Source organism: Pelodiscus sinensis, chromosome 17 (assembly GCF_049634645.1).
Source record: "Pelodiscus sinensis isolate JC-2024 chromosome 17, ASM4963464v1, whole genome shotgun sequence".
NCBI classification, from domain to species: domain Eukaryota; kingdom Metazoa; phylum Chordata; order Testudines; family Trionychidae; genus Pelodiscus; species Pelodiscus sinensis.
Window position 1 is genome coordinate 31,694,597 of NC_134727.1, and position 15,641 is coordinate 31,710,237.

At 42.0% G+C, this 15,641-nt stretch overlaps 1 protein-coding gene across 1 annotated transcript in view; it reads left to right on the plus strand.

The window, feature by feature from the left end:
• Positions 1 to 14,290, plus strand: part of SPOCK1 (SPARC (osteonectin), cwcv and kazal like domains proteoglycan 1) — a 637,569-nt gene extending 623,279 nt beyond the window's left edge. The window contains exons 10-11 of the mRNA XM_075900445.1: positions 2,706 to 2,843; positions 7,363 to 14,290. Of these exons, the coding sequence (XP_075756560.1) occupies positions 2,706 to 2,843; positions 7,363 to 7,553 (329 nt within the window). The 3' untranslated portion in view covers positions 7,554 to 14,290. The remainder of the gene's footprint in view (positions 1 to 2,705; positions 2,844 to 7,362) is intronic.
• The last annotated feature ends 1,351 nt before the right edge of the window (positions 14,291 to 15,641 follow it).

Here is a 15,641-nt window from a genome sequence, read left to right on the forward strand (position 1 = left end):
ATCGCCATTTTCGCGATCGGGGCTTTTTTGCGGAAAACAGTACTGTGCTGTCAACACTGGCCCTTTTGCGGAAAAAGACTTTTGCCCGAACGGGAGCAGCATAGTATTTCCGGAAAATCAGTGTCAATCTTACATGAGATCGTCAGTGCTTTTGCGGAAATTCAAGCGGCCAGTGTAATCAGCTGGCAAGTTTTTCCGGAAAAGCGGCTGATTTTCCGGAAAAATTTGCCAGTTTAGACACAGCCCAAGTCTACGTCTACACTGGCATGAATTTCCGAAAATGCTTTTAACGGAAAAGTTTTCCGTTAAAAGCATTTTCGGAAAAGTACATCTGGATTGGCAGGATGCTTTTTGTGGAAAAGCGTCTTTGGCCAATCTAGACGCGCTTTTCTGCAAAAAAGCCCCAATCGCCATTTTCGCGATTCATCAGTATTTTTCATCAGTATTTCCGGAAAAGCACTGATGATTTTACAGTCGATCGTCAGTGCTTTTCCGGAAATTCAAGCGGCCAATGTAGACAGCTGGCAAGTTTTTCCGCAAAATCAAATGATTTTGCGGAAAAACTTGCCAGTCTAGACACAGCCCAAGTGTTCTTGTGAGCAAGTGGGTGGGAAGGAACAGGGAGTGTATGGGGCCAGGGTTCTCCCATCTCAAGCTGACCAGGAGAATAGGGCATATGCTACATCCTGTAAAGTGCTGAGCATGCCTACTCCTCTCCCCATGGGGAAAAGAGGCACTGTAGCTCAGTGGTGGTTCTCTGAGTCTTTCTACCCTGGGTTCCTCCTGAGAAATGCATTATCCTTTACACAGGACTTTGTCTAGGACACCACCCCATGCTCAGGGCAGCCTTAGAAAATGGCAAATGTACATTCTCATGAAATGTTCATATAGCCATAGAAGCCTGCCCATTCTCTCTGAATGAACACCCAATCCCAAATAAAATTCCCTCAGCTCATCAGGGGTTTGGCACAGCATCTTGGGAGAGACTTTGAAATGCAGAGATGGATTTCAGTGAAAGTTAAGCACCTAAATACCATTTGTGCCTTCAGTACCCCTCTTCCTCTTGATATAAATAACATTGGCTGACGTAAAATTGTCAGCCCTTTCTTTGCACAGGGAAGATCCCTTTAGTTCTGCTTTAATGTGTGACATACATCTTTACAGAAGAGTAGTGCAGAGGGAATAATTCATAGTGAATCATTTACTGCACAAAAGTAGCCTCTTTTTCGGCAAAATATCTGTGACCAGATGATGATTTGCTTGGAAAATGAGGCTCCCACTTCAAGAATTCACAGGTGTGTCATGAGGTTAAATGCATTCATATTTGTAATGTGCTTTGAGATCTCCGCGTACAAGGTGCTTACTATGTGCCATGTATTCCTGCCACTAAGGGAGCTGGAGGGTTGCAAGGGTTGAGGTCAAGAATCTATTTGAAAGGAATAAAACATGGCATGTTTCGGCGAGAGATCAGATTGGGAGGCCAGGTTTAGAAGCACAAGATATATATTTGTACTTAAAATGGGCATTAATTTTAATCAAAAGGGAGAAAATCTTACCAGTGGTTAAGAAATGAATAATTTCACTGGCTGGAATTTGAACCAAAGCAAAGGTTTTCTATATTTGCACTCAGTGTTGTTGACTTCAGTTCAGTTGTTGCCCAGCGGGAGTTAGATGGGAGCCTGGGTCAAAAAATCCACAGTTTGGATGTTGATTTTGCAAATCCAGTACCTGGCCAAGAGTATTTTCTAAAACCAGAACCACTCCAGGTTGCGCTCTCTGTTATGTATGCCATTAAGAGCTTTTTAATGTAAACCAAAACAGGCTCGCTACAGCAGCCGTCCCCAATGTGCCGCGAACCCCTGCCTGCTAGGCCGCAGCATATTGCAACGCGACTCCCCAGCTGTTAATGAGCCCTGCCCACTGGGGTACCCAATAAGGTGCACCCACACACAAAATTCTCTTCCCACCCACTTCCCCACACAGCAGCAGGGTGAGTGGCACAGCTGGCAGCTGGGTTTGCTCAGCTGGAGCTGGGGCTGTGGTGAGGCTCTCCCTATTGGCTGTCCCGTGGTGAGGCTGTCCCACGGCCAGCGTTCGTCCAGGGCTAAGTGGCGCATGGAGAACGGCTGCTCCAGCTGCCAGGGCCAAGTGCCATGTAAAGGGCAGCAGCCTCAGCCACCGGGGCCAACCGCCACATGATGGCAGCTGCTCCAACACTGTGCAATGGGCAGCTGCCCCGGCCCCAGGACCAAAACACCTCATGATGGGAAGCTGCCCCTGCAACCCTGTTCTCCTCCTTCCCTGCCCGGCAGGATCCTGCCCCTGACCTCCAGATGCTCCCAGCCAACGTGCACACACATCATTATTATACATTATTAAGTGTATGAATTTTAGTATGATTTTTTTAAGGTGGAAAGCAAATACTTTGGGGGGGGAATAATAATTTTAAAAACCTTTTACAATGGCATGTGTTGTGTGCATACAAATGCAATGTAAAGTAACATGGGACCTCTCAAAATTACCACAATAAATAAGCAGATAAATTAATTGCTATAATGAATATGTGAATATTTCAGTTCCGGTCCACCAACAGTTTTTGAATGAGTTTGCCAAGAAAGGTTGGGCACCACTCTATTACCGTGTATCTTCCTGTTTGATCCTGTCAAGGGTTGGATTTATTGTGGGTACCTTTTTTCTTTCTTCAGGTGTTTTCCTGCCTCGGTGCAATGAGGAAGGATATTACAAAGCAACCCAATGTCATGGAAGCACAGGGCAATGCTGGTGTGTTGATAAATATGGCAATGAGATAGCCGGCTCAAGAAAACAAGGGACCATTAGTTGTGGTGAGTGATAACATGCTTGCCTAATACAACGCAAAAAATAACATTGTTGTAAACCCAGTAATTGCTGTAAGACCAACCATGATAACGAAAGATGACAATGCAGGAAACATAATTAGCAGAATCCCAAATGGTCCCATGTGTTCCAGTTCACAATGTAAAAGTGTCTGTGTGGCATACACGCATCTTTATCTTGGAGTGTGTGTATGTGGGTATGAAATTGGCAATAACCACTGATAAGAAAATAGTTTTTCTACCAGCATGGAAAATGCAGTAGTTGCTATTAAAATAAAAGCTATGAGGTTGTTATGCCTGTTTATTAAATCCATTGTTCCTTATACAGTAGAAAACACATTTACAGATGCTTTATAAATCAGGGCCTCCCTGAGAGGAGAAGGTTTAACTATGCAAAGTTTTATAAATTAACAGCCAAGACCTATAAAAGTGCTGATACAACAGTATTATTACACTGACATGTACAATTACTGCACAGCTCTATAGAAGCAAGCAAACAACATGTAAGTGGAATTTCTTCCATGTGACTCAGTCAGGGCTGGCCTTACCGTGAGGCAAACTGAGGCAGCCGCCTCAGGTGCCAGACTGTGGGGGGCGCCACTAGGACCCCGAGATTTGAAACCTTTCAAAGTTTTGGCCTAAGCAAGGGTGCATAGGGGAGTCATTTGAGCTCCCCCCCCTTCCCGATGCCAAAATGTTGTGGGCCGGCCCTGGACTCAGTGTAACAATAGCTCCAGTTGCTCTACTTCCAGCAAGAATAGACGAGGCCAAGCTTTACTGTTTGTGATTACATCCTAAATTGCTCTTGGTCAGGGATGGGCAATAAAAAATGGCAGCTCGCAGGGTTAGTCCCTGGCAGGCTGCTGCTGCTATGTTTACCTGCACTTCTGCAGGTATCACAGGATCGCAGCTCTGGTTTGTTGCAAATCACCACTAGTGGCCAATGTAAGTGGCAGGAAGCATCGTGGACTGGGACACCACTTCCCACCACTCACATTGGGATCCAGAGCTGCTATCCTCTGATACCTGAAGAGGCACAGGTAAACATGGAGGTGGGGCCCACCAGGGACTAACCCTGCATACCGGATCCAGCCCGTAGGCTGGAATTCACTCACTCTTGCTCTAGGTGCTTCTGCAGGAGTTTATGCACTTATATGTACATGAAATCAATCAATTACAACATATGCATAGCATCTGAAAACCATTTGTGTGTGTGCTTACCAAAGATGTGCACACAGATTCCTGTGGTTCTGCCTTTGTCCTCACCCCAGCCAAATATGCATCCAGTATACACAGATCGCTTATGTGTGCACGAGGAAGCAGATCAGTCTAATATCCCAACTGTTGGGGGGGGTGTGTCTAATCCCAACACATATATGGACAGCAATAGCACAGCCCCATCGCCACTGTGTGTCTGTTTGAATCGGTTGCCCTGAAAGGCTATTTCAGTCTATATGCACATTCACTTCTTTGGTATTCTACTGAGAATGGCCACCAAGAACATAGTAGTGTTGGTTGTGGTGGATTTTGTGATGTAGGCTAGGACTGATTGGCACTTTTGACAAAAGGCATTTTTTGTAGAAAATCATGGATTCATAAGAAAAATCATGTAGAAAATTACTGATTCATGAGCACCAAAGCTTTTGGCTGGAAAGTTCAGTTTTGCTAATTTCCTGACTCAAAAAAAAAATCTTTGAGCAGAGGAGGGAGTATTTCAATTTTCAATATTCTGCTTCAGTATTTTCTAAATGACAAATTCTTGTTTTCTGATTCAAAGCAACTTTTTATTAAAAAAAAATTGGAATACAAAAATTAATGTTCAAAACTGAAACATGATGTTCTCAAATTATTGAAACAAAATGTTTCAGTTGAACCAAACCAAATGTTGAGGTGAATTTTCAGTTTGCGAAGGATGGACTTTACCTAAACCAAAATGGAACCAGATTGCTGGCACTTAACATTAAAAAGATTATAAAACAGTTTTTAAACTAAGGGCTGGGGGAAGGCCAATGGGTGTGGAAGAGCACATGGATTGGACAGAGACATCTCTTGGCAGGGGGGTGAGTCTATTAATGAAGATTTTCTATGTTCTAGTAAAGAGGAGAGGATGAAAGATGATAAAGTATGGATAAGATCAGATGAGAAACGATCAAATGAAAAAGAGTCTAACACATCAGGAAATGGGAGACAGATAAATAGTGACAATTTTATAGTACTTATACACAAATGCTAAAAGTCTAAATAATAAGATGGGTGAACTAGCGTGCCTCATATTAAAGGAAGATATTGATATAACAAGCATCACATAAAGTTGGTGAAATGAGGACAATCAATGGAACACAGTCATACCAAGGTACAAAATATATCAGAAGGACGGAACAGGTCATGCTGGTGAGGGAGTGCTACAATACATGAAAGAAAGTGTAGAATCAATTGAAGCAAAAATCTTAAATGAACCAATATGTTCCATAGAAGATCTATGAGTAGTAATTCCATGCTCTAATAATAAGAATATAACAGTAGGGATGTATTTCCAACCACTTCACCAGGACAGTGATAGTGACTGTGAAATGCTAAGGGATATTAGAGAGGTCATCAAAATAAAAAACTCAATAATAGTGGGAAATTTCTATTATGCCCATATTGACTGGGTACATGTCAGCTCAGGACAGGATGCATAGATAAAACTTTTTGATACCTTAAATGACTGCTTCTTGGAACAGCTGGTTCTGGAACCGACAAGGGGAGATGCAATTCCTGATTTAGTTTTAAGTGGAGCGCAGGATCTGGTCCAAGGGGTAAATATAACTGGGCCGATTGGAAATAGTGACCATAATGTAATAAAATTTGACCTTATTTTGGTGGGAAAAGTACCTCAGCAGCCTAACACTGTGGCATTTAATTTCAGAAAGGGGAGCTAAACAAAAAGGAGGAGGTTAGTTAAACAGAAATTAAAAGGCACAGTGACAAAAGTAAAATCCTTGTAAGCTGCATGGAAACTTTTCAAAGACACCATAGTAGAGGCCCAACTTAAATGTAAACCCCAAATTAAAAAACACAGTAAGAGAACAAAAAAGTGCCACTGTGGCTTAACAATCAAGTAAAAGAAGCAGTGAGAGATAAAAAGGCATCGTTTAAAAAGTGGAAGTTAAATCCTAGTGAGGAGAATGGAAAGGAACATAAACTCTGTCAAATTAAGTGTAAAAATATAATAAGAAAAGCCAAAAAGGAGTTTGAAGAACAGCTAGCCAAAACCTCAGAAAGTAATAACAAAATGTTTTTTAAGTACATCAGAAGCAAGAAGCCTGCTAAACAACCAGCAGGACCCTTGGATGATCAAGATGCCAAAGAAGCACTCAAAGATGATAAGGTCATTGTGGAGAAACTAAATTAATTCTTTGCTTCGGTCTTCACATATGAGGATGTTAGGGAGATTCCCAAATCTTTTTAAGTGACAGATGTGAGGAATTGTCCCAGATTGAGGCGTCATTAGAGGAGGTTTCGGAAACAAATTGATAAACTTAACAGTAACAAGTCACTGGGATCAGATGACATTCACCCAAGAGTTCTGAAAGAACTCAAAATGTGAAATTGCAGAACTATTAACTGTGGTTTGTAACCTATCCTTTAAAACAGCTTCTGTACCTATTAATTTCATTTGGTGACCCCCTACTTCTTATGTTGTATGTATAGTTGGGATTATTTTTTCCAATGCACATTACTTTACATTTACCAACATTAAATTTCATTTTCCATTTTGCTACCCAATCACTTAGTTTTATGAGATCTTTTTGAAGCTCTTTACAGTCTGTTTTGATCTTAACTATCTTGAGTAGTTTAGTATCATCTGCAAATTTTGCCACCTCACTGTTTACCTCTTTCTCCAGATCATTTATAAAAAGGTTGAATATCATTGGTCGTAGTATGGACCCTTGGGGGACACCACTAATTACCTCTCTCCATTTTGAAAACATACCATTTATTCCTATTCTTTGTTTCCTGTCTTTTAACCAGTGATCAATCCATGAGAGGATCTTCCCTCTTATCCCATGACAGCTAACTTTACTCAAGAGCCTTTAGTGAGGGACCTTGTCAAAGGTTTTCTGGAAATCTAAGTTCACTATATCTACTGGATCCGCCTTGTCCACATGTTTGTTGACCCCCTCAAAGAACTCTAGTAGACAGTAAGGCATGATTTCCCTTTACAGAAACCATCTTGACTTTTCCCCCAACAAATTATGGTCATCTATGTGTCCGATAATTTTATTCTTTACTATAGTTTCAACTAATTTGCCCGGTACTGATATTAGACTTACTGTCTGTAATTGCCAGGATCACCTCTAGAGCCCTTTTTAAATATTGGCGTCACATTAGCTATCTTCCTCTTTAAAAATCAATTTACTACCCACAAAAATTAAGTGTAGTAATTAGAACATTAGCTGGTATTGACTAAAGTGATTTTGAAGTCTTGCCTATGAGAATGATCTTTAACTTTTACCTGTTTTAGAAGAAGAGCAAGAAACTTCAGGGGATTTCGGCAGTGGTGGATCTGTTGTATTATTGGATGATTTGGAAGAGGACCGTGAAGGAGCGAAAAAGGACAAAGAAGGGAAAATGAAGATCCATGTAAGAGCAACTAATGAGGATGATGAAGATGAAGATGACGATAAGGATGATGAAATTGGTTATATATGGTAGTTGTCACAGTTCTGAGGACTCATGTTTTGCACAATACTGCAAGTCACTTCATATCTCTGCAATTGTATCTAAGAACATCAGGCACAAAACATTCTCTCTCCACTCTGTTTAATTTTGTACAGTATATATAATTTTCAAGATGTCTTTTTTCTGACTAGCTACTGGTTTGAATACAGTTAATTGTTTTCTCTATCAATGGGGCTATGAGTTTTGTTAGTTTGGTTTAAGCAAAGTTTCATAACTTAATTCCTGCCCGCTCTACTTGTGAAATAGAGCCCATGGGATTAAAAAAAAAGAAGAGATAAAAGACAAACCAGTGCAAGAATTAGAAGCCTGTTTTATGTTAACAACACTGGAGAAGTTTTGTCATCACTGGTAACTGAATTTTCTGATTGTGCTATAAGTAATTGCTTTTCTTTTATACAGTAGGTAATATAGAAAAGCAGGTGTCATAATTTCTTTCCTGTGTCTGGCATTTGTCACTTGTATAGTAACTTCTGGCTTGCTAATACTGATGGTTTTAAATCAGGAAGAAATCCATCAGTATTTTTCCTCAAATGTGAGGGATCAGGTCATTGTCACTTAGTTTCTGCAGTAAACAGTATGATCTTGATCTTGAGCTACCACTGACTTCGAGTCCCACTGCAAGGGAACACAATTTAACCCCCTTCCGGAATGTTGGCATATTTTGCAAATCTAGATTGTTCTATCCATTTTCCAACTAGCAAATCTTGGGTTTCTGTTTTAATTAGTTTGCACTAATGTCATGCAAGCTGCCTCTGTTTCTGGAATAACATGCCGGTGAATCTGCTGGAAATGTCTATTCTTCTGAGTAACTTCTCATTTGGAATCTAGGAAGCTGTCAAAAATACTTACCATCAAAAGTAATAAGCTGTCTCTTCTTTATTTTACATTGTTAATATTTATTTAGTCTGTTTTAAAACAGCTTTAGATAAGTTTCCGTCTAACATTCTTTCTGCTTAATATGACATATGCCTTTCTAATGCACACCTATAAAATAGGAGAATATTATTAACATGGAATCCTATGATTCTGTAAATCTGTTCCCATTTATTCATATCTTCACAGCTGTATCACAGTGTTCTGAAACTAAATTATTTACTGCCCTTCCTTGTTGAAAGTCATTGGTACAATGAACTTAACATATCGTGCCTCTTACTCCTTTTGATATTTTATCCAGATTATCAGAAAATGAGGAGTCATGGCACTGACTACATTTGCAAGCAAGTTCATGTTTGTATTTAAGATGACAGAAGTGACCCCCTGATAGATCTTTAATTCCAAAATCTTTTAGTATCCAATGCATTATGAGATGGCAGGAATAATTCCATTTGAGTTAATGGAGTTATACCAGAAACGAATTTGGACATTGTGCATTTCAAAGAAACCCTTTATATTTGTGTTAAAGACTCTACTTTCTTGTGTGAATTAATTTGCATTTTCAAAACCAGCTGTGTGGTACAGTTTATCCCTAGACGATTTGTCAATATAAGTAGTACTTTGCCTGCTTTTCTAGCTTGCATGTTTCCTGATTCATTTTAGGGGGTGAATTATGTCATTAAAAGGTAAAGTTTAGTAAATGAAACCTACAAATATAAATACCAAATTCCACTCCATAAAGCAGGGTATTTTACCCATTGCCTTTAGGTTTCATGTCCTCGTGCCAGCAGCCTGGTTTCACTATTCTTGGGAAACTTCGGCCTAAGTCAGACATTCTTTTCAAGGTGCATCTTCCAGAGATAGCCTTGTTATTTGTATTGCCTATGAACCTGAGGGACTTTAGTAGTTATGGGGAACAGCTTTGCTTTACATGTTTCCAAATAAAGGCCTGATTCTGCAAACTCTGCAGTCTACATGAGGAGGGATTTGTAGACTCTAATCTGAAGGTATCCTACTAAAAAATTCACTGTATGTACGATCTTATTATGGAAGCCCAACAAATGGATTGCCCATGTCTTGGATTGTTTTCTGGGCACCATCACTGTACCTGTATGCTAGTAGTCAAGTACCTGTATGCTAGTAGTCAAGACTTAAAACATTTTAGCACTGTAACTTGACTCTTGAGCTAGAATTCATGTGTGCAGAAACACACAGTTTAATACACATGCTAGCTCCGGTAGCTGACTGTTTCCAGCTGCAAAGGCTGGTTTTTATTTTAAAGACTTGTTTTGAAACCTTTGCCTGCAGTTTCTTTTGAAGAAAGAAAATTATCTCGTTGCAAAAGGGAGAAATACGTTTTCTGCTTCTCTAGGCAGTGCCAGTCTGTGCGGATGATTTGAAATTACAAGGAAGGGCTTCACTGGCACACACATCCATGGAATTCAGTAGTACGCAACAAAATGGGAAAAGCCCCTTGACAATGGGAATTGTGTCCATCCAATGAGCTTCTATTTTGCTGTTTCACACACAACTTGTTATAGGGGCTTAGTTTTCTGTCCTCAGTCTCTGATTATCTGAGTCATGATGACCTGAAAGCTCATAAAGAGGAGGAGTGAGTGATTAGTGTTCATAGCAAAGGTAGCTACTGAAGTATGGTTTGCTCTTTGAGGTTGTTTTGGGGGGTGTTCTTTTTTTTTGGCGGAAAAACAGTTGGCAGCAAAGGCAATTGGTGGAACCCTATGGTCCACTGGGATTCAGTGATTACTTTTTAGGGCCAGATTCAGCCTTTCGAGTCAGCCCTGAGTATGGAGCAGCATGTAGCCTCCAAGCCCCAGTTCGGAGGCCCTGTTCCTCCGAAGTTCCCTGTGCGGGACAGAGCGTGTGCTGCATAAATATCCCTTTTGCATTTGGCTCCACTCATGGGTGCATGGTGGTGGGGGAGAGAGTGGAACCACGATTCTGCCGGCTTCTTGCCCTTCTTCAGCACTTTTCCAATTCCTCCCTTTCCCTCCCCACCCCACCCCATCCCCGATCACTTGCTCCCAGGTGGGAGAGCTACTTTTGCTGCCTTGTGCTCTGGCAATGAGACCAAGATCCATACATGTCCTGTGAGGCTCCACAGAGAGTGGAGTGAGGGGGGCCTTTCTCCCTCTTACACCTCTCTGGGTATGTCTACACTGCACACTAGGCCCAGGGCCTGACTTGGCTTGGAGCCCAAGGGCACCATCTGTCCATACATCCATGACTCTGACTCAGGCCAGCAAACACTCAGGACTGGGTGCTAGGGCCCTACTGGGGGGGAGGGGGGTGTAAGGTCAGAACCTGAGTTCCACTGTGACTCAGTGCAACCCATCATTTTGCAGTGTGGACAGAGCTCAAGCCACAGACACTAAGTACGGGTGCAGTTAACACAGCTGTGAGTCCTGGGTCCAGAAGTTGTGCATCCAGTTTTACAACACAGCCGGACAACTGGTAAGGGGAAGCCGGGGATGGGCACTGGCCACATGACACCCCCAGCCCGGGGAAGGGCTGAGACAACCGGCTGGTATGAATCAGCTGCAAATCCATTGATTTTACTGGGGTGAGATGGTGGCAAACTGCTGTGCAAAAAACATCCCTGGAGTGCTCCAGACCAACGTAGTGACTTGGAGCAGCCTTGGGGAGCTGGGCTTTGACTCCTTTTATTTTGCTTCCCTCTCTTGAAAAAAATCACTTTTTATCAATTACAGACCTTGGAAAGATTTCTTTTCTCCGAGCCTTTGATGAAAAGGGGGGTGATCTGCAAAAGGAACAAACACACCTTGTGGCTCTACGTCACTAGGTTGTTGCTTGTCATGACCCTAGAGCACCGTCAATATCTTGCATCTCACACCTCGGGGATGGCTTCTTCCGGGGTGGATTTGAATCAGATGAAATCCCGGGTTTCGCCTTTCCTGAGCTCACAGCCTTGCCGTTCACTCACTCCAGGCCCCACCATCAAAGTAGAAGGGGATCCCACTGTGCCATGAAATCAAGGGGGATATCCACAATCATGAAGAACTAGATCACAGAAGCTGGCCCCCTACTAACATTGTTAGTGCGAAACTCATGCTGGTACAGATGGCTCCTACATGGTGCTGTGCACCTCGTAATGCCCGGAGAGCCAAATCTTCTGCTCCTTTGACAGCCGGTATAATCAGGCGCGGGTGGGTAGGGAAGTTGTAAGTAGTGGCTGCTGCCTCGCCGTTCCATTTGCAGAGGGTGCCAGTTATTGGACCCACAGACATACAGATCCTATTGCATCCTCTTTCATTCCCTGCATGTTTTAAACATTTCCTGAAATAAATGCGACCTGCTTTCCCACCTGCTTAAACAGCCCCTCTGCCAGCAGGTCTTCAGCCGCGTTAGGGCTTCTCCTGCCGCCTCCTCACATTTCAGGGGAGACTGGCTGCATTTATTTTCAGCAAGTGTCAAGTCATCAGCATAGAAGTGAAAGCATCACAGTCCAGGACCTCCGCCCAGTCCCATCAGAGTCAGTGGAGTGGTGCATGTTCATTTGAAGGCAGAATGTGGCCTTGGACAGCTTCTGCTGTTGCTCCCTGGGAGACACTCACCTAGGGGTTGAAGGGCTTGTGCAAAGCTCTTTGCCCCAGTTCAGAGCACAGGCCCTGTACTAGAAATCACCTAAGTGCGTGCTTAACTTGAAACACATGCCTGCCTACTTCCCTGAACGGAGGTCATAACTGGAGAAGAGTAACATGGTTAACTAGCCTCAGACAGGTCGCCTTGTTAGTCTGAATCTGCAAAACCAACTAGGAGACCTGTGGCACCGTAAGGACTAACTCCACTCTAGGCATCTGACAAAGTGGTTTTTACCCGCCGAAGTTGATGCCCAGATACATCTGCTTGCCTTTAAGGTGCCATAGAACTGCTCGTGCTGTTGGTCATTATCTAGTTCAGTAGAGCAGAATCACAATGCATCATGTTAAAAAAACATACAACATGTATGAAAGAATAATGCCCCGTATTTTGGTGAGAATTTGTGTAAGGCAGAGCCGCATGCCTTGAGAGAAACAGCTGAGATTATCTCTGGATCTGGGGGCAAATTCCTAGCTGGTAAAACTCCTTTGAAGTGAATGGAGCTACTACAGTTTTTACCAGCTAGCGCCAGGTAAATCAACTTGCTCACTGGAATATTATAATTTTGCCAAGCACACTTTCCCACGGAGTACACTGATTTTTCATTTTGTGTTATCTTATTACTGCAATTGTTAGATTAAAACAGCAGTTAAAATACATGTTGAACCGCTCAAACCCAGCATCCTAGGAACATGGCTGGTGCCAAACCAGAGAATTTGCCAGACCACAGGAGGTCAATATTGTTTAGTAGCATTACCAACACTTCCTCTGCTTTCTGAACTCACAGGAGACATTTAGGGGTAAATTAGAGCTAAATAACGGCACAGAACACTGAGCCAGGACTAGTGGCTGTAAACAAACTTTATGGACCGTGAGAAACTTGGCTACCCCCATGATAAGTGGACATCCGGCTCACTAAAATCGTGCCGGACCATGGATGTTGCTGAACCAGAGAGCGCTGGATTAGAGAGGTTCAACCTGTATTTGCCATTAACGGTGGGATGACAAAGCAGAGTTCTTTCTATTGGATTTTTGTCCTGCCTATTGTAGAAGATGCTTTAAGAAGATATCCCAGTGCATTAAAGTAGTAAAGCATTCAGTGCACTGTATCCAGAGCCAGTAGCCATTGCAAACTGCAACAGAATTAAACAGCTCCTTTCTCAGGCTTCTCCTGCATGACAATCAGGAGGTTTGCAGGCAGCATTTCACTTGCTTCTGGCTTGATTTAATTCCTGTTTTTGTTACAGAGTCAAATGCTCCACTTGCCTCAAATTGTTGGCCTTCCAAATGTTTTCTCACTGTGAAATATGGAAACAGAGGAGCTCCACTATTGAAAGATGCAGACTAATTCTATCCCATTTCCTTTACAGATGAAAGATTATGAAGCATCATTAGGAATTGCTTTAGGTTTCCAAGTGTCCTTCTCGCTATTATTGTTAACTCAAAATATCCTTTCAGGTCCATTTTGTGATACAGTTTTTGTTGTTGTTGACATCTTCACAAACACTATGAGTACATCAGATATTTATAGCTATTGTTTTAAATCATTGTCTGGGTTTATTTAATGTTTATTCTACTGTTTATATTTCCAATGTGAAGTTTATATTGAAAACAACACCGTTTGCTAGTGAAAGCTTCTCTTTGCCTATCTATGCTATAGTTTCAATGTACTTTTCTGGCATAGGAATATTTTAATATTTGCATGGTTTTTGCAGCATTTCCCTTCCTCCCCCAGGCAGGCAGCAAATGACATAAGATCTAAGATCATCATTTGCTACAGACCACCAGATCTCTTATGCTTAGCTTCTTACACTTTTTGGCTTTCATTGCAGTCCCTTCGGAATGCCATTCTAGTTTTCTTCAACACATTGACTGCTTTGTACAGGTACTATACATCAAAGAGCCCTTTCTACAGTAGGTGGGTTTTGGTCTTTTTATACTTTTCTCAATGCGGCTGATGTCTGTTACTGTTCAATGTGGTGCGTTGTAAGGAGAGATCCAAATATTCCGTGTTTAAGTTTGATGTCCCTACTGTAGTTGGAATGTAGACGATCATAGTAAATTAGAATAGCATAATGAATTCTGAATGCTTTTTTCCATAAGGAATTAAATGGAATGTGAACATTTTTGCTAACCTCCTGGGTTAATTGTAAATGCTTAATTGTAGTCCTAAATAGTTACATTTTTGTCTGTCTCAATAAATTTTAATTTGTCGGCGACTCCTCATTGTCTGCCTTTTGTTTTATTAAGCTATCTGGATCCAAATTGTTTCTGTACTTAGAGTCAGCAATTGAAGCATGTACTGAAGTAGCTGGTACATGTTATTTTTCAGTTTTATCCCTGTAGCTCTGTTCAATGTCGGCTGTTCAGACTGTGAAATTAATGTCATGTCTTTAGAAAGCTGTACTTTACAACAAAAACCTGGTTAACGGGAGGTATTAAAATTGATTTTTAAAAAAATCCTTAATTAACTTAGTTTCTTTTCCAAGCTTGTTTCCTCCCCCAATTAAGTTTTGCAAATTGTGATTTCTGTTTCAGTCTCTCCTGAAGGAATCCATCACCACGCTCTCCAGGCACTTTAATATTATCCCCTACAAAATAAATCAAAGGAAATTAAATGAAAATATCATTGGTAAAAAAATAACAAACCATTTATAATTCATAATTACGTACATCTCTGCTTTTCCGTCTGTGGCTGGGTCATTAAGCCCACTAATATCATCCAATGTATCTAGCTTATTTGCAGGACAGTAACAATAATTGACTTTAAACACCCAAATATTAAAAGCACTGTGCTTCTAGGGCTTGAAGGGGTTTGATTTTTCCATTTCCTTTCTGCCCTATTTCCATACATTATAATCTTTTACTTTATAAGCTTTTACAGTATAGAAGCTAAGATGCGTTACCAGGGTTGCTCCTTAGAGCCATAGATTCCAAGGCCAGAGGGGACTGTTGTGATTATCTACTTCAACCTCCTGTTTTCACACAGGCCATAGAACATCCCCAAAATAATCCCGAGAGCAGAGCTGTGAGGAAAACGTCCAGTCAGTGATGAGGAATCTACCACAATTCTTGGTCAACTGTTTCGATGGTTAATAACTTCTCTGCTAACACCAGAGGGCACGGCTTACTACCACCACAGTGAAGCAGAGCGCAGGGTCTGGAAGATGGGCAACAGGGTGGAGCAGAGTAAGATGGCGGGTCACTCCAGCTCCCAATGCTGTGGTGAATGTGGGGAGCTGACCTCTGCTGCCATCCTGCTTCAGGCCCCCCAGTAATCCCCGAACTTGTGTCGCTTGCGGGGTGGGGGTCTTCAGGTAAGGGGCACAAAGGGGAGAGAGCAGGGGTGGAAAGAGGCAGAGCAGAGAAAGGGGTAGGACCTGTGGTAAGGGGGTTGCACTGGGCCTCCCTACAGACAGCCCTGACTTCACAGTCTTTAAGGTATTTTTTCTCACATCACGCGTCAAGCAAGGCAATGTTATTATCCCCATCACACATCTCCAGAACTGAGGCAGCAAGGTGCTAAGGATCACATTTGTATTTAGTCATTGTTGCTCTCAGTCTGACAGC